At 38.1% G+C, this 20,083-nt stretch overlaps 1 protein-coding gene across 1 annotated transcript; it reads right to left on the bottom strand.

Moving 5' to 3' along the window:
• Positions 1 to 567: 567 nt before the first annotated feature.
• LOC106712865 (heterogeneous nuclear ribonucleoprotein R) lies at positions 568 to 12,341 on the bottom strand. The gene is made up of 13 exons (XM_045679437.1): positions 12,298 to 12,341; positions 11,934 to 12,045; positions 10,383 to 10,576; positions 9,318 to 9,445; positions 8,958 to 9,199; positions 7,098 to 7,233; positions 6,162 to 6,295; positions 5,995 to 6,066; positions 4,706 to 4,855; positions 4,152 to 4,297; positions 3,209 to 3,303; positions 1,598 to 1,740; positions 568 to 949 (listed from the first exon to the last, which is right to left on the bottom strand). The coding sequence occupies exons 2-13, from the start codon at positions 12,042 to 12,044 to the stop codon at positions 869 to 871; spliced, it is 1,632 nt and encodes a 543-aa protein (XP_045535393.1). The 5' UTR covers position 12,045; positions 12,298 to 12,341; the 3' UTR covers positions 568 to 868.
• Between the last annotated feature and the right edge of the window lie 7,742 nt (positions 12,342 to 20,083).

The following is a 20,083-nucleotide window of genomic DNA, read 5'->3' as shown; positions in this document are numbered from 1 at the left end:
CTTCCGGTAGTGCTAGTGGTTGTTGAATGCGCGAGACATTGCATAAAATACACTTTCACTTGTCAGAAATATCTGACAATTGCCAGTGTTTCAATTATTTGTTTTCGCAAACTAAATAATAAGTTTTATTGTTTAGGATATAAAGTATTAAATAGCACATTCTTTTTTTTTTAAAGCAACGTCAATGTATTTATTAATCGTGCTGAATTATAACAGCCACAACAAAAAAATATATAGTCTACACAATTCAATAGAAAAATAAAGAAAAAATTTAACGCTTCTTTAGCTTTCCATCTCAATGTGAGCTAAAAATATTTAATTTAAAATTTGCAACAAAATTATTATTCTATTTTCTAGAATACCATTACTATATAATTTTGCAGCAGTAATAAAACTATGTATACATACTAATAACTGTACATAACTCATTCTTGTTTATAACAGTTGGTTTTCACTGCTAGCACACTCGTAGAAAACATATTACTAATCTCAGATATTTCGAGAACAAAAAGAGTATTAAATGATACGACTAAATGTTTTGTTCAGTCTCGGCAGTGGAAACCCACGGTTAATATCAAGAATATGTGGCGACTGTTTACTTGATACTTGAGTAAACTCAAACTAAAACTATATTCATGCTGCAAAATAATCAAAATATAACTGTAACCATATTGTATTGTAGTATACCGCAATAAGTTACAACCAAAATAATCACCATGTTCTTAACTAAGGTTACATATCGAAACAATCAGGTACCTAGGATACAAAGCTATATAAATGCGAGGCTACGCGCACAGTAACTACGACAACTAGACAAGGTTCTATCATCGGAACAGTACGTTCATTTGTGAGGGGGGTAAATATACCATTACATATTGAAGTCCGGTACCTGAATGCCTCCGGTTAGATCGTAGTAAAGCGAGTTGGGCCCGAGAGCGAGCTCGTCTTCCTGAGTGAGGCATCGACCAAGCGGATCAGTAAGTCTTCACAACACACGCTCTACCACACGTTATGACACAATCGCAGCGGGTGCGGGAGTGCGGGAGTGCGGCCCGGGCCTCCGGGCGTCTTACCAAGGGTTAGTGACAAGCGGGGGCGAAGCGCTAGGGGGCGGGATCGGGGGTGTGGGATGACGAGCGAAGCGAACGTGAACGTGAAATGACAATGGCATGAAGTATGGGGGGTGCATGGTGCGGGCAGTTAGTCGGAGTGGCCAGAGCCATGCAGACCTGATGGTGCGATCGCGACCGGCCACCCCGCGCCCTACCACTCGCGCCCACGGCTGCAGCGCCGCAGCGCGCCGGCCGCCGGGCGCCCGCGAGCCCACGAGGCGTGGCGCCTCAGAGGTCGCGGGCGCCCGGCGCGCCCCGCCGCCGCTACATCGATCACCACCGTCAGGCCTACACACTACCGTTCTTTACCGAGTCACTGACTCCATTCTAGGATGGGTTCAACCAAAAAAAAATTAAGAAAAAAATAAACTGTGAGAACGGATGAAAAAATTTCGCAACTCAAAATTCGGAAGGTAATGATGAGTACAGCGTCTAGTGACTAGTAAAATAATATGATAACATTAGTTAGTGTGTGTGGGACCCACCGGTTGCGCTCTGTTGGGAGGCTGGCGGACGGCGGACGGTTGCGGTGGCCCCGCGTAATCAAAATAGAACTCATCGTACCGGTAAAATGGCTCATTGTAGCCACCTCGGTAATCCCCGTACCCGTAATAGTCGTAATCATAATCTATAAACACACAACACAGGCCTTTTAGAGGCTAAGCTAAACTAACACTAACTTACAAGCTACCTCGGGCCGGCGGCGCGCCCCGGGCACCAGCCGCGCCAGCCGCGCCGGCACACCACACCACATGCAGTGGTCCTCCTCCTCACATCTCACCCACCACCTTGCCCTACTCGTAAGCGACACCAACACACACCTCTCCTGCTGCGTGGAGACACGCTCACAAACATCGTGATGAATGATTAACTCATGACGCATGCACTGGGTACTCTCGGGTTAACTTGTTATCACATAAAACATCCTGTAGCCCTTTGTAGTTATCGCAGCGGCTCGCGTGTCGGAACTCGTCTTGCCTGTCTCTTTTTCTACGTATTCGGGCGGAAACCATGCAGTGACCTAAGCCTAGCTCTTTATTATTTTCTAGCCTAGAGAGTAGCATTAGTGGTACATGTATTTTGGCCGCGACGGTACATCAGTTTTTTTACGATACTTCTTTTACACAAGACATTTAATAACGACTAGTTTAAGTAAATGTACAATCGCGACCAGAGTTGTTAGTAAGGGATCAGTAGCAAAGTTTGCGATTGTGCGCGTGGAGACCACACCGTGTACGATATCTTATCGCGTTCGTGTCAGTGTGTGATGTGAGAGGACGGTATCCTGTCCACAGTGAGCTAGGTGAACGAGGTAGACGCAAAGCAAAGCATCACTTCACCACACTCGAGTGCTACCAAACTGTGCTTTCGTCGATATGTTTGGACTTTGGATTGATTTGTTGAGTTTTAACTTAAGTATAAATTAAAGGCCGTAATGATAAAACTTAAAAAGAATCACCTAAATAAGAATGAGAAAGGATAAACTGTAATTTGTTGCATAATACCGTTCACGCGTATTTTATAAAAACCTACGGAAGTAACATCTCATTATTAATTTTTCTGTAAGCAAAACTTAAGGTTAACGCGCATTCGTCTATTTCTCGTCCACCCGGCAGCGCTCGCGTCACAATTGTCGCCGGTATACACTCGCTGTCGCTTCGACGTCGGCGATTTACGTCATTCCCACTTGCGGGGGTTGACGTCAGCCGTTGCAGACGTCAACTCACCATCAACCCGACTGCGTCTCCAACAAGGACAGGACGAATGTGAGTTAACCTTTACTTACCTACAATTACAAACTAAGAGATTTACGCTCACATATAAAAAAATGTAAATAAATCTATCCAAAGTCAATAAACTATCGAGGATTTTTCAAATGGATTTAATTTACAAACAAGCACATTTGCTAAATCTGGAAAAGAGGCTCAAGAAAGTCATCACCTTGATGAGGTCATATAACACGTCACTTATAAAATGTCTGTGCCCGTTAGTAAATCCAATCCTTATCACGTGTACACAAACATTTAATCACGCAGTTACCGTATGCGCGTGCGCATGTCATGTGTGTACGTGTATGTATGTACGTGTATACTAACCGTAGTCGCCGCGTGCAGCAGGAGGTCGCGGCTGCGGCTGCGGCGTGCGTCCCCGCAGCGCGCCGTGCACCGGCGAGCAGCTGCACCAATCAAATCTGAATGTTACACACAGCGACGTTACCCACACGCCTCTACATCTATACATTAGTCCCAAATACATTGATAAACTCAACCATTGTAACACCCTATATAATTCAATCTCGTTCTAAACTACTACCGTCTGTTGCATAGTTGCATCTAGTTCTCTCGCTCTGACACACTCAAATAATGCACCCATATGCACATCTGTTGCATCTGTCTCGCTCTGATGCACATAATTACATAAGCATAAATAATTCAACTGCGTCCATTGCATCATTCATCCATCTCGTTCTAATGCATCACTGCTTTAAACAATGTTATACGAGATTCGACTCTATTGCATCTGTACATAAAGTTTCTTCTCGAACTTACACATCCAATATTGACCTACCTGCATTGAGCCCGTCCCCACACAAATAAATCCCGACTATCTAAACTTGGGAATGATTTATCATCACATATTTACATTGAAAGATAAATATTTTTATGTACACAATTTTTATTCTATTTTAAGAGCTAAAATCGTTTGGATAAATCGCATGTTTTTATTATTTTGATTATTTAATTTTCTATGTACTTAATCTATATATATAAAAGAAAGTCGTGTTAGTTACACTATTTATAACTTAAGATTGGTCGAACTGATTTAGCGGAAAATTGATGGGGAGGTAGCTTAGAACTAGGAGACGGACATAGGAACTTTTTTATCTTGTGTGCATTTTTTTTATTCCGCGCGGACGAAGTCGCAGGTAAAAGCTAGTTACTTGTAAATTCAAAGATATCCTCGGATATAAAACGAGTATGTTTTCAATCAAGTATATAACAAAGCACATAGTACAGTAGACTGCGCATGCGCACTCACCCGCCGCGGCCGTATATCATCTGCGTCATACGACGCTCGCGCGCGCGCAGAATCTCCTCCTTCTTCTTCTTGTCGGAGGGTGGCTTGGCCAGGGACACCTCCAGCCGCGCACCACCCATCTCTTTGCCGTCCAGCTCGTGCATCGCCTGCACGCGTTCAACATGACAGGTGACAGGATGACAAGACACGATGACAAGTGTCACAATGATCTTGTAGCAGTTAGAAAATATTTAAACTAACAGTCATCTTGACAACGACATACTTGAATGAATGAAGCAGCTGCGAGGTTTAATTTTGCCATTTTCAAAAATGTCACAAAAACATTATGACATATGCTTTATATGCAAAGAAATTTGGATGCATCAATTTAAATAGTAAGAAATTACTACGAGAACTGAGATCATAAGATGCGAAACAATTGGTCTGGATTGAAATATGGAATATTTTAGGAATTTTTCTTAAATGGCAACCCCAAAAACTGTAGGCCCTCCTACCAGTGTCAAAATAAATCTGCCATAAAAACCTTTTGGAACTTCTCTGTGAAGTAGACGTACCTTAACAGCACAGTCCCGGTCCTCAAAGTGCACAAATGCGTAATCCTTAATCTTCTTGACTCGCTCCACAGTGCCGTAGTGCTCGAACTCCTCCTTGAGCGCCTCCTCAGTGATCTCCTGCGTCAGGTTCCTCACGTACAGCACCTTCACCTGCAAACACATGTACAATGTTCACTACCCTCACACAGAAGGGTAACATATCCTCTACTATTTCTTTCCTCTGCAATTGACTATTGATTTTTTTTTCTTATTAGACATTACCCGCCTTATTACAAAACGTGGTCTAACTATAAAACCTGGTTTAAACCTACATTCGAAGTGGTTTATTTAAAATTCATATTACAAAACTTAGTTTAACGTTAAACCTGGTCTATCTATTGTAACAACTTTAAACCATTGCGTTCCCAGGTTTAACTATTTAGACCACAGATTTAGACTTATGTCAGAAGTGTCGAGTTACGAGTTTTGTGCCTTATCGGGTTTTTGTTAAAAATCTGATTTGGTTAATTTAATGGACATGGAAGACATTGAAGATATTGAAACAATGGAGATATTAGAAATGTCACGTCAACCTAATAAACGTCGAGTTCATTTGGATCCTTTTGTCGAATTGTCGAATGAAGATTTAAGACAAAAGTACCGATTTACCAAATGTTTTGCGGAAAAAATAGTGGATGGAAAAAGTAACGCACGATTGTGCGACTAATTGACGCAATATTTCCTAAAATATTAAAAATAAAATAATTCTTCCGGATCAAAGAAAGTTTTTAAACGTAGTAGTAAATTAAGTAGTAGGTTATTAATTATTTACTTTCTTCTCAGATGTCCAATTTGCAGATCATTTTGCATATCGTTGATCCATTTTCAATTAGTTTATTGACAATTACACACGTAAAAACAAAGATCGCGCGGGGCGGGCACTTTCAAAAGAATTCCGTTTGACGTGCTTTATTCTATTCCATTTTATATACATACCCGATAAAAGATAGCCAGATGTTACAACTTTCGCAGAAACGGAACGTTTATTATCGAATGACATTTAGTGAGCGAATGATTATCTGTCATAAGCGATTGACCGTGGTTCAAATTCATAGTTTATGAAGTTCTGGTTTGGTCTACGTTTTGTAATACGGATTCATTTAGACCATGGTTTTAGAGATTAAGCTAGACTACGTAGTTCGGGTTTAAACCAGAGTTGTTGAGATTTTTTGTAATAAGGCGGTACTAGTCTTATTAGAATTATAATTTTGTTTATGTAATGGCATGTAAGAGAGAGAATATTAACTTACTTTGCTCATCGTCTGCTCGTCGGGTTCTTCTTGAGGGTCCGCCCAGTCAACTATGATATCACAGCCCCATACCTAACAAACAATTTCGTGTTATCACATTTAATTCAAATAATCCTTACATAGAAGTCAATGATATAGAGCATAGTATTGATATAGAGGGGACTCACCTTTATTCTTCCAGTGCCCAGTCTACGCTTGGCTAACGACGCGGCTTTGTGTGACTCGTATTCCAAAAAACAAAACCCTCTATTTTTCTTCTTGTCATCGGGCGAACTATATATAATAACTTCAACCAGTCCAGCTGCAATCATACAACAATCATATAGCGGCGCTGGCGCCAGCGAGCTCGCCTCAAATATAATATAAAGCGTCCTTCCCCTCGCTTAGATCATTCCTTCAACGCTACGAAAATATGAAGCAAATCAAACGATATTTTAGGAGAACATATACTGAAGAAGTCTAAGTCTAGAGAACAACAGCAAGTTTCTCCAGTCATTGCCGGTGAGCATTCTCCAGGCGGAGGCCAATCGGTTAACACTCGGTATTGCAAGACTACTAAAGAAAGCGAGCGACGGCCGGGGGGCGGCGCGGGCGCGTCGTGTGCGCGTCGAGTACGCGTCGTGTGCGCGTCGTGTACGGGCAGAGTGAGCGGCGGTGCCAGCGGCGCGGCCCCCCGGCGCGTCCCCGTACGAACTGAATAGCACATATTATGAATTCGACAAGGACTTACGTGCGTGCCTAGTAAACTCCTCAAACAAATCGTCCCGATCTCGATTCTTAGGGATATTCCCCACGAATAAACGGTGATTGTTAAAGGAAACCGTAACGCCAATCTTTTTCCCTTTTCGAATTTCATAATCATTCAGCTGCAAGAACAATTCGAGGGAGAATAGCCAATGGGCGGGACCGGGTCGTGCCCGGGCCCGCAGACCGGAGAGGGGACGGGGGACAGGGGAGAGGGTAGCGGCGCGGGCGAGGGCGGGAGAGCCTCACGGGAGGGGGACGGGACAAGCGGGACGCAAGCGGGGCACCCTTCAGCGGTCCACACCAAGCCCCCACGCATTCACCCCAAAACTCTTTAATTCATTCGATTGACACTTTACCTGTTAATTTACCAAACTCTTCCAGTATCTCCTCTTTGCCTTTAGACTTGGGAATGTTGCCGACGAAAAGTCGCAGATTCGGTACGCTAATCTTAATTCTCAGAGTCTTCCCAGGTTTTATTTCGTGATTATCGAGCTGTGGGAAAAATAACAAGGGAAAAATTTTGAAAAAAAAAAGAGGAGGAATCAATTTGGGAGTCGTTCGACTGCGCGGGCGCAGGCCGCGGCTCGAGAGATGATCCGCGCGACCTCGTGACTGATGAACGGTTAGAGCCAATTGTGATGAGTTAACTGTACTTTGGATGATAAGCCAAAAGTGTTGGTACGGAGCAAAGAGGAGAGCCTGAGATATATTAAATTCTCAGCCGGAGAACGTTTTGAAGCCAATTGAAAGTTAACCCTGTAAGTGGACCGTTTGATGAAGTGAAAATAAAAAAAGCGAGTACAAGTGTGATGGTAACAAAAAAAAAAAAATTAAAGCAACTCAAAATTGAACGAGGTGCAATAGTAGAGAACGGGATGATATCTCAGGACAAGCGAGGCTAGATCAGTTTATAGGTGTTATGTTTGCACATTTAGACAATTTGAGTGATTATATAAAAAACGGCGGCCGATTGCATCGAGTCTGGCTGAGCACATTCCTGACCACTTGTTACGAAACATTCTGCAGACAACTACTGCTTCAAGTCTAAATGTTACACAGCTAGTGCATGCAAAATTATACGCACATTGCGCTAAATAATTAAATTCTAACAGCGATCACAACTAATTAGTGGTAAATATGAATAAAGATGGCGGATGGACGATGCAAATGGCCGCCGTCGTTGGGATATTAATGTCATGCTTTATAAATGATATAAGCTTAAGATTAAGTCTCCCAAATGTGACTGTGAATACGTCATATTCGACAGACAAATGATTGTTACTTGCAAAACCAACAGCGACATATAACACGTTGGTTTTACAAGCGACGCCATGTTTGGCAACTTCTATAGATGAAATCATTACTTATATGTTATTTTTATATGGTAATGATTTCATCCAAACATTGGGCATATATACAAATGAAGTGGCCAAACAATTGGCCAACTATATTGTGCAGTGAATTAGTTATCGTTCAAGGGGAATACTTAAACATTCGGCGAGTCACCTGGAAAGTAGATGTCAAATTAGAATTTAGTTTTCAGATTTATAATGCACCAATTATACAGTGAAATAATCATTTCATAGTTTAGATATACAATTTGGTAGAACCGATTGTTTGCTGGACGAGCTCATGTTAGCGAATGTTGTGCTAAACATTGCGTATTCATAGATGTGCTTGACAACATCGTTTGTAGCCAAAGATTTATAACATCTACTCAATATTATTATTTTTTTATACATATTTACCAGACGATTCTTTTTTTTTTTTTGTATTTTATGAATATAGAATATAAAGTAAGTAGATGACATCAATCTTTACGAAGTAATAAATTTTCGCAACAAAATCAATAATATATCCAAGAGGGTGGTAATTTCTTTCGCAATGTTACAGATTTGGCCAAATGTGCACTTACAGTGTATTAAAACAGTTTCATAATTTTTTTATATCAATCGAAGTAAAATGATTCAAATTAGCCACAATGAGCAAGAGGAGCTGATGGGCACATGAAAAATGTTTACCACTCTCCAGACAAAGACAACACCCAGATATCCTTTCCGCGAAGTTACCTAAACAAACATGTTGTGGCAACTTGTTGTGTCGTTAACTTATAACTTTCAACTTAAAACAAGTAACATGTTGTAACTTCGCGCAAGGGTATAACAAAATAACTGCAACATCAATTGGAAGATACATAATAGTGATAAAATGCCAACCTCTTGCACGGCGCGCTGCGTGGCCTCCCTCGTGGTGAAGGTGACGAACGCGTAGCCGCGGTTGGTGCCCGTCATGGGGTCCATCATGAGGCGCAGGTCCCAGATGGTGCCGCATCTCTCAAACAAGGGGATCAGCTCATCCTCATACATGTCCTTGGGTATCTTGCCGCAGAACACCTCGCAGCCGGCGCCTGGTGTGCCTCCCTCCCAGCCGGGCGGAGGTCCGCCATACTTACGTTGACCTGGAATATATTTACAAACCTTCCTTACAAATCCAATATAACTGTACTGTATTATAGTAATAGATAAAGAAGTAAGCTACGTAATCTTGGGACATCAATTTCACCGAATTTCACTTACCTGTGGTCACATCTAAAGAATATCCAGTCCTGGCGAGGATCTGTTTAATTTTCTCTTCATCGGGGCCTTTGACCGGGACAGTGGCAGTCAGCGCAGGCGCGCCCTGCACACCCGCCCTGCTTTTCTGTCTGGAACACCGCGAGATGCTTCCGTAAGCTAACACTTTTTATATATAAGTAGGATAGTATAGTAGTAGCCTGTAGTTAGTTTGACTACCTATTTCAAGTCAACGTCAACAAACGTAGTATGCGATTTTAAATCAATTACAGAAATACATGTGGAATATTCGTCGATAATACTCTTATAGTATGCTTTTAAATCAGACAAACATCTTCCTATACCTAATACTACAAAAATATAAATTGAAAACATCGTATTAATTTTTATGGTCCTCCTAATTATGTCTGTAAAGAAATTCGATATTTTGAAAAAATACATTTTAGGTAAGTTAAATAAAAGCGCGGGTCATTCGCGATCTAATACAAGACTGAATTTATTTTCCTAATAAATTTTATTGGGTATAAAATGTTTTAATAATAATGATGTAGTTTTAGGATCGGTATTTTGAATATTTCGGAATACATGTCGTGTGAATTTTTAAATAGGGGAAGTCGTAATCATAAAACATTCACTTATATCTGTGCAACTTGAATTTCCCAATGTATGAATCTATTAAAAAATAAAAAATATTTTTAGTAGGACTATATTATATATAGTTGCGAAATTTCATCTTCATTGGTTTAAGCATCGCAATTTATCCCAAACATACAATAAGTTAAATATATATATGACTAAATATTTGATTAACTTATTCCTTACACGCTTCATGCACTTCAATCGAAAAATAAACTAAACCTTGAATCAATAGGTATAGCAAACATTTTACAGCGCGATACGTCGCAAACAAGTTACAAACTCGGCGCGAGTCGCCAGATGGCGTCAGTTATACAAAACGCGATATTTGCGACCGGCTGGCATTACAAGAAAAGTGTAAAATCAAATTACCCAAATCGACACATTTATACACATTTAGAGATGTAGCAATCAAAATATGTAGCAACTCACCTATAAGTCTTCATGACCCCACATAAATAAGCACTCTTATTAGATACATGCTCGAGATTTGAATCTAAAAATTGTCCAAGAACACTTAAAGCACCGTCGGATGGAAATTCTTTTAAGGCATCCAGCGCACGCTCGTCCAACTCGATGTGCGCTAGCTTTCCAGTCTTATAAATGTCGTCCAGCTTGCCGGCCACCTGCAAATTCAAATCAGATTTAAATGCCAAATAAACCACTTCTTACGACTTGTTATAGTTTCCATAAGATAAGTAACAATACGTAAGTTTTTGTTATTTCGAATATCGAAAACTTTCGCAATTTCGATATAACAAAAATGTTTACTAGTATAATTCATTTCCAATAGCAAAAAGCAACAAACGTAATCAAAAAAATATTTGGCGGCAAAACTAAACATCGCGATAAAATAAAGTAAAAACCCTATTGTGTGTATAATACATTATTTGCATATGGCAACAAAGTTCGCAAATTATTTTACTGACAATATAAATGTTGCCTTATTTACTTACCAAAATAAAAATACCAAACTTATTTAAAATAAATTAAATCAATAACCAGATGCAGCAGCATTTTTTTTAAATTAACTTGCAAATAACCTATTATTATTAAAAAAAATACATAAAATACAAGTATTAAACCTACAAGAAAAACTGTACTCATTACTTCTAATGAATTTGTCTAGATTTACAGTATTACTAGAACATAATATTAAATAACTAGTATACAAGAGGTATAAACAAAATTGTTTATGGCAACAGAGATTATATTTAGTGGGCAGTGTTCAATAAAGGTGCATAGATAAGAGATCAGAGGCCAATTTATAATCAGAATGTTGAGAAAATGCAATAAACCATTTATATACAATAACAATCACATGAAAAATAATGATCACAACTTTTATCAGAAATAATGCAATTTTTTGTAAATATTTTTATATGGCAACATTTATATAGACATGATAAAAAAATTGTCCCCAGAAAAAAAAACCATGTGTTCTATATATATGTGTCCTAATTTCTAAATTAATCTCTAAATATCTGCATCCCAAGAAATCAATAGAATTTATTACAATAAAAACATATACTTAGGTAAAATTTTTTTTCAATAATTGAAAACTATTAAGAATCTTATTAGAATTATATAAAAATCTACTTAGATTCCAATAAGACAGTAAAACTTTCATGAAACACTGATAATTCTAAGGTTAACAGCAATTGGCCCCAATTACATCCTGATACTGAATAAAGTACCATTGTATACACTACCAGACTTTACCACTCCTTCATTATTATCTATATATTCTCATATACATAATAAAAGTAATTTTATTTATATAGTTGGTAAGTAAATTAATAAATAAAGTATATAAGAGAATTATTACCACAAGACATAATAAATTATTACAGAAAAAAGATAAAAAAAGTTTTCATCGATGAGTCAACAAAGGCAAAGTTTTAAATAAATCTGCATTCAATGTGAACATGGTTACAAAATAAGATTGATCACATGCTTTGGTATATATGTTTACTGCCTTACCTTTGGGTCCAAGCCATATTCTATAAGTTTGCGGTAGTCTGGTGTACGGCCAACGTCGGAGTCCTTCCCGGGGACCTCTTCAACGGATATCTCTCCATTACCCTCCGCCATTCTGGACAGTTATGAAAGATTGCTACACACACTGCACTTATTGTGGCTTAATACACCACACATTAAACTTCTAAATAAACTTTTATAACTAATGATTTCTGAAATCTGCCTCCATGGCTCGCCTAAAGATGATGTCATACATTGCAATATCGAAAGCCACGCGTGAGAGCGGTGCCAATTGTTGCTTTTTTATGCAGTGATAACTTGAAAATTAATGTACACTATATAACGAAGGAAATAAAATAATAATTACCTTATTTTGTAATTTTTGTAATTTTGGAAGAAAATGACAACTCTCTAATCGTCCGAAAAACAAAAAAACAAATGATGTTCAAACATATGAAACTGTGAAACAATAGGTCTGTGCACTCCTCATTCCATCCGGGTGAAGGGTAAATTTTAAAAAGCGAATGCGCGGGCTATTGCATTCTTCTAGTGATGTGAAACAAATTATGGGCCTAAAAAACGGAAATCGGAATTATTCGCAATGTACGATATAAAAGCGGCACTAACAAAATAAGAGATGCGAAATCCGGCGGTCAATGACCGAAATAACACAGAGTACACTGTGAAGTTCTTTACAAACTATAACACATGCCACTTTTTAAAAATAATTCACTTTTAAAACACTTTTACAATCCATCTGTACAGTAAAACAGACACTAGTAACTTTCCGCGCATGAAACTTTGCCGAATGCGAAACTGCAATAAGTTGAGAGTGCAACTGCATTGCACCCGATAAGAACCGGCCGGCGCGCACCTTAATTTCCAAAAAGAATCCAATTGGAATGAGCACAGAGCCAAACTATAGAAAGCAAACACTGTAACACATAATCACTGAACAATAAAATCAACCTTAGACACTGTACACGAAAATAATTACCTATTAATTTTGCTACTTGGTGGCCGAGACAGATATGGCGGCACCGCGCGACGTCAACGTGACCGCCAGTACGGGGTTCTCATAACGACGCGCGCGGGACTCGATGCAACGAGGAGTGCATTCAAACTTTCAAAGGCACTTAAATTTGTATATAAGTTTAAAAATCTTCTCCGTGCAGACTTATTGCGGCCGCAGCGAATGATAATATATTTTATTGCACAGAGAGTTTTTGCAATGGTTGCGAATAATTTTGAATGTGAAAGAGCGCGGCGCGTCGCGCAAGGCTGCCGGCCGCGAGGTGAGACAGGCTAGCGGCAAGACGGCGGCGAGCGAGAAGCCGAGCGCGAGGGGGGGAGGGTGTTGCAACCGGCGGTGCAGGCGTGCAGCACCGGCGACGCCGCACCGAGCTCGCCCGCTTGCATACTGCATACGCACGCACACTCGCACACCGCTCGCTGACCTTCGTTACTCGTAATCGATTCACTGTCAGTCCCACTCTTTGTTGCAACAATTAAACTTTTTAAATGTGAGAAATTTAATAAAGCATTTCAGCGTAATTAAATCTATTAAAATGATACATCGAAACTCCAATCAATTCAAATACTAATAAATATTACCGTCAAAAAATTGTTTTTCTTATCTATTGTTATCTAATTGGAACACCTCTATGAATGAGTAATAGACTTTTGCACACTAATAACTTTGCAAATTAGAATAGTCGCAATAAGTTATAAAACACATTGTGCTCAAAAATAATTGTAACAAGGCGATAAAGTATATCAGTAATATCAGAACTGCGGCTATAAAATGATCACACGGTTGCCAATCGACATCGTCCAATAAGTAGAGAACAAGGTTCATTACTCTTTGATATGGAAACGAAGGGATAAAAGAGTTAATCGCAATAACCCCTTACTTTAGTTCGCTTCACCTGCTGATTATTGAAGCCGTATGTATTCGCGACACAAACACAAAACTGGCCTTCGTAGTTCGCATGTATGCGTAAGAAACTCGGCCCGTATCCGCCGCGTGATGCATATGTGGGTAGATAGGTGGAGCGGCTACCGCAGAGCCGCGCTTTGTATGAACAAGGTTCCAAAGCGACCCTTTCACCGCGAATATGAATCTTACACGAGCCTCGAGTCGTGTCTAAAATCGCTTTATGTTCCGACCATAATCTTGCTGCACAAAGAGGCCGAGTGCAGTGCGCCGCGTCGTGTGAAGCGGCTCCACAGACAAATTTCCTTTCTCATATTTTCTGATATCGATAGCACACGATGTAAAACGAACTCTCGCCAAGTTTCCGGTGCCCGCGATCATCGTTAAAAAAATAAAACGTCGTTTATTAAAAAGAAATAATTCACTAAGAAAGAAATTTCTTACCAAACATTAATTAACAATAACGTATGAAATAAATCGTAAAAATGTTGTAAACGCGAACATCACTATTATTTTTGTTTTTAACACAATATTAATCTTAATTGTCTTTACGGCCATAGAAACTCCAAATAGTTTCTATTTATTCATTGAAACTCTTTAACGCGATAATTAGGTAATCAGTTTCGCATGGTTTTTTAAAATTCGAGGAATGTGTAGCGATCGACGCACATAAGGACCTTAGAAATAGCAAGAATCATCCGTCACGGACACACGGCTATAAATATCCATTTTTGCAACATACGTAGCGGAGCGCGCCCGCGCCGCCGCGCGCCGTACTACATTCGCGATAAGGCACTTAGTGCGTATTTTAAATACATCAACGGTTCATTGACCCCGAGCGGTTTCGCGCCGAACGTTGCCGAATTTATTGTGTCTGTAGATTTGTGGGTCGGCGTCGACGCTCACAACTCTATCTGACCTCAAACCGGGGGCCCAGATGATATGACGTCATCGTATCGAGCCATGGCCGGTCGATTCTAGTTCCACATAATATTTTAATAACGTATTCATAAAACGCGCACTATGCATTATAATAGTGCCCTAATCTAACCTGCCGGTTGAATAGTAAGCCGCTAGTGGCCTCACTGTGTCGAGGTCGTTGCTATTTGCTTTTTTGACAATTCAAGGGCAGTATACTATATTTATGATTGTTTGACGCATATGCGAACTCGCAGAAAACTTTCCATGTCAATTATTTTATAGTTTTATTTCAATGTATCTGTTATTATTTTAATTATTTTAAGATAGATAGGTACATTTTAAATGTGTAAAAACTAGCGTGAATGCTCGAATAATTTATTTTAATTTAAGGTTAGATGTCTACCAATATAAATATCCGTTGTTTTGAATTAATGACATAGGCAACATGGGATTTTAAACTGCGATTAAATCGTGAAACCATCTCGAGCCATTGTCGACGAGGTTCTCGACCTCTGAGGAGCGCGCCGTCGCATACTCAATAGAACACAATTTGTTTTTTTTTTTGCTTGTGTCTGGCCGTATCTGTGGGTTAAATGCTAATTTGTGATCGTAAAAACTTCTTAATTATAAGTCAGTATTCATTTTTAAATTACTCGATTGTAAAAACTGAAAAGTGTTAACGGAAATACAGATTTTTTTTATTTGAGGCACAATCTCTGATAAATTGGGTGACAAAGGAGTTTTGTCATCAACTTGCATTATATGATAAATTGATAAATATATGTATATATATTATCTGCGTCAACGCTGTGGATATTTGGGACAAATATCAGACCGTAATAAAAACTAGCATTTAAAATACTTAAAATTACTTACTCCGCTGACGCAGCAACCCAAAGTGTGTCTTGGCCTCCGACACTTACGCAATTTTACAAATATAGTTTTTTTCAAAGACAATTAGTAGGATATTATATTTTAGTACAAGTGTATCGGCGGTGGAAACCTATGCTAACATACACAATGCAAATGCAATGAATTCCACAAATAGCAGACAAGTAGTGGAGAGAGATGCCACGTAATCTGAACCCACGCGATACTCGACATTCGAGACTATGTATCGAGTGGAATCGACTCAATGAACCATGCAAGTGTTATATCTTCACGCTAATATAACTCTAAAACAAATATTGTAGTAGTCACTTCCTAATATTTTTGAAGTTACTAGCAGTCGCCCGCGACTGTACGTGCGGCATAATAAAACTTAATAAGTAGCCCATGTGTTCTTCCAGACTATGTTCTACATCTGTGCCAGATATCATCAAGATCCGTAGAGCTGTTCCGAAGAAACCTTCAAAAAACATCCATCCATCCATCCGCATTTATGTTAGTAAGATTTACAGAAAATATCTAGTTATTTAGAAATTATGACCTACATTAAGTTAAACTCTTTTAATTAAAAAGAAAATACAGTTGTAGCTATTGTAGAACATTTTACATTAAATGATTTACATCAATTTCGAAAACCAAGCTTATTCATTAATCCTCTTTTTACCCGACTACCATAGGCGATAAAATAATTCTTATTTTCAAATCCCCTTATTAGTAATACTAGCTGTCGGCCGCGACGCCGTCTGTGCGGAATTAAAAAATAGTGATAAGTAGCCTATGTGTTCTTCCAGACTAAATTCAATATCCATGCCAAATTTCAGCGAGATCCATGCAGCCGTTCTGAAGATACCTTCAAACAAACATCCATTTAAACATTCGCATTTATAATATTAGTAAGATTCTCTTGGCATATTTAACCCAACACGGAAGATAAAGGAGTATATAATTAGCAACTGGTTGAGATAGCGTGTACATTGAACGAGTACTTATTAACTACAAGCTTCGGTGACAATGCGAAAGATGTCAGGCCTTGACTTTATGTTTTACATTCATGTTGACGACGCTACATTTGACACTGATGCGGTACAAATCAAAAGCTTCTTTGTTTCAAACTCTTACGCGACTTAAATATTTATAATACAACTTAACGTTGTAAATTTAAATAGAAACGCTGAATGTATTAAACTAAAGCTACCAGAAGTTCTTTTTATGCGTTGTAAACTTCTGTATTTTATGCACTACAAACTAGGAAATGCATTAAAATAAAGTTAATAGTCTCTTTTGTAAGTTGAAAAACGCGGAACGAAGCGTATATTTTCATATCCAGGTTGAGCACGAGCCCTAGGGGTGTAAGTGGGCCCACCCTAGCCTCCCCCACACTCTGCGCCATTGCAGTAAACTCAACGAGTTCACCGTGTGAAAGACTTTTTTTAATTACATAAAAATGTGCTTTGCAGTTCAAATACCGCTCTCCGTTTTGCAATCTAAGCAGGTCGGGTTAGATGAAAAATAGTTTTTGTTCACTAAACTAATCACCATATGATACGATGGATTTTCAGGCTATCGCTACGAGTATATTAACTTGAAATCTATCTTAAGTGGACTTAATTAGCATTTGAATATTTCAATAGATACATTGACATATATAACCTACTAGCTGTAGCCAGCGACTCCGTCCACGAGGAATTGAAAAAACTTAGTAAGTAGGTATGTGTTGTGTGTTCTTCAAGACGATGTTCTACATCTGTGCCAAATTTCATCAAGATCCATTGAACCATTCCATCCATCTCAACATTCGCATCTATATATATAAAAGAAAGTCGTGTTAGTTACACCATTTATAACTCAAGAACGGCTGAATCGATTTGACTGAAAATTGGTGGGCAGGTAGCTTAGAACCAGGAAACGGACATAGGATAATTTTTACCCCGTTTTCTATTTTTTTATTCCGCGCGGACGGAGTCGCGGGTAAAAGCTAGTTTATAATATTAGTAAGAAATAAGTAAGACTAGATTTTGCCACTACATCTATATGTTACTTTTTTAATTACCAAAAAAATATGGCGTTACATGTTGCCGATAATCCAATATGCACATCTAAATTGCATTAAATATAACTGTGCATGCGTCCCACATTAGCTATGTACCTATCTGATTTTTTTTGTGGTTATCAAAAAATTAGTGGTGCAAACTTATGGTTTTACCATTAATATACAATATCACACTAAAATTAATTAAACGATATACAACCCCGAATTTGGTTTAATTTAAAACGTTTTATCAAATAACTAACTGTCGCCCGCAACTGCATCAGCGCAGAATAAAAAAAAATTATAAATAGCCTTTGTGTACTTTCCAGAATATTCTATACCTTTGACAAATTTCATGGAGATCCGTTCAGCCACTCTAGATAATAAATACCTCCTAATAAAACATCCATTTATCAATCCATTCACCCATTTAAACATTCGCATTAATAATATTAGTAAGATTAGTTCTAGAATGTAAAAAATATTGTCCACAACTATAATATACAGAGTATTGTTGGCTTCCCGTTGGCTTGTTTAGTTTTTGGCATGATAACGACGCTGCGGTTACTGCAGTGAAACGCTAAATCACTGCCTTCCTTTTGCTGCAAACCGACAGGAACGTATTAGTGTTGCCACTACAACTTATTATTAGTTTTTTTTTAATTCAATAAAAGCAACGATACAAGTGTTTTCAAAAGGTTTTCTATATTGCAATGACTATATTATTATACCTACATCGGCTATTTAGATAAAGTATGTTTTCACAATTATCGACGAATACACCCTTTATCTTTACATTAGTTGAGAGGAATTAATAAAAAAGAAAGACAATTCTACTTAACTATTGTCACTACAAATTATGCTATGAATTAATTTCGAATAGAATATGTTTATGAGCAAAGATTAGCGGCGACAATAGAGTCATAATACATTAGTAACAGTTCACTTCACGACACGATTCGTTCACATTAGAAAGAGTAACGAAATGTAAACGTATAATTAAAATTTATAATTCATAAATCTCTATTGGTTTGGGAATAGTGACCCTTTTTATAAGAAGCAAACAATCGAACAAAAAAATAAGAAAAACAAGATTTGTCACTGGCCGTAAAAGATTACTCTCACCTATCACAATTTCACCCCATTGTGGAGATATCCATTAAATATTTTTCTTTTATTTCTTTTGCATAGCAGCAACGGGTTTTATGCCCTCGTCGGACAAAAGAAGAATGCTTCAAAAGGTGGCATGTTAAAGTGTTCACCGTATATCTATAGGCGTGGAAAGGTGAAAACGCGGTTAAAGGGTCAAATGATAAACGGAGGTGTACTTTACCGATTTATTTATATAGATACTAGAGTTTCTGACCTTTGCGTAGAGATAGTTAATTATAGGTTAAGAAAGTTATTGTTGTTACTATGATTGATAACTACATAAAGACTTTCCTTCTATCTATGATTTATTGAATCCCGTAGCCATGATTTTTAAGATTTTTTTACGTTGTCTACATCGGATGTGGGTAAGAAGATTCCGGTTACTGTTCCAATCTTAAAGGAATAATTTTATGCAATAACTAGTGATTGCCCGCGACATCGTAAGCGCAAAATAAATAAAAGTAGCCTATAATATGCTGGCACACATCAGCCCTACCAGTAAGTCATTTTAAAATCGATCCAGTCGTTTCGTTTCCAGTCGTTTCGGTTTTTAAAAAAATGATATTTCGTTAAATAGGTATTTACTCACACCATGTACTCGAAATACGTTTTTTTCGATATTACATACCTACAGACACTACAATTTGATTACTTGTATAGATTGAATTTTATAGATACTGTACCTAGAACCAGTTCAGGTAAAACGTATGAACAGACACCATTCCAATAAGACTCAAGCCGGATTCTAACTGGATCGCATGGTTTCTGCATTCATATAATTTTTGCACATTGATGTGGAAAAATTGTAGTCCTGTGATATCTAAGCGGTTTCGTTTTTTCTAATCCTAGTTAAGTGACACAATTCAACATTTTTAGTGATTTGTCAGGACCCTATTTCGAGAGGGAGGGGCTTATAAAATCGACAAAAAATGATAAATGTGATCATTTGTATTGGTGACACTGAATTAAGTGTTGATAAGAATTTTTATTATTATTTGCATTATCTAAGCATAAATATTTACATTCAGATATCAGTAAAAAGTAAAGTAAAATATGATATGAAGTATTGAAATTCAATTTCACAAATAAAATACCTTAGTAACAATGATAAAGACTAAAAATTATATAATACAATGATCATAAACATTCGAAACTTCAAAATGAACAGGGTTCTATCCCGATATTAAGCGAATTAACTTAACCTTACTATTTTGTTCTAAGTTATAA

The sequence above is a fragment of the Papilio machaon genome, chromosome 9, assembly GCF_912999745.1.
Source record: "Papilio machaon chromosome 9, ilPapMach1.1, whole genome shotgun sequence".
NCBI lineage: Eukaryota > Metazoa > Arthropoda > Insecta > Lepidoptera > Papilionidae > Papilio > Papilio machaon.
The sequence above is the reverse complement of the archived record's forward strand: the minus strand, read 5'-3'. Positions and strand labels throughout refer to the sequence as shown.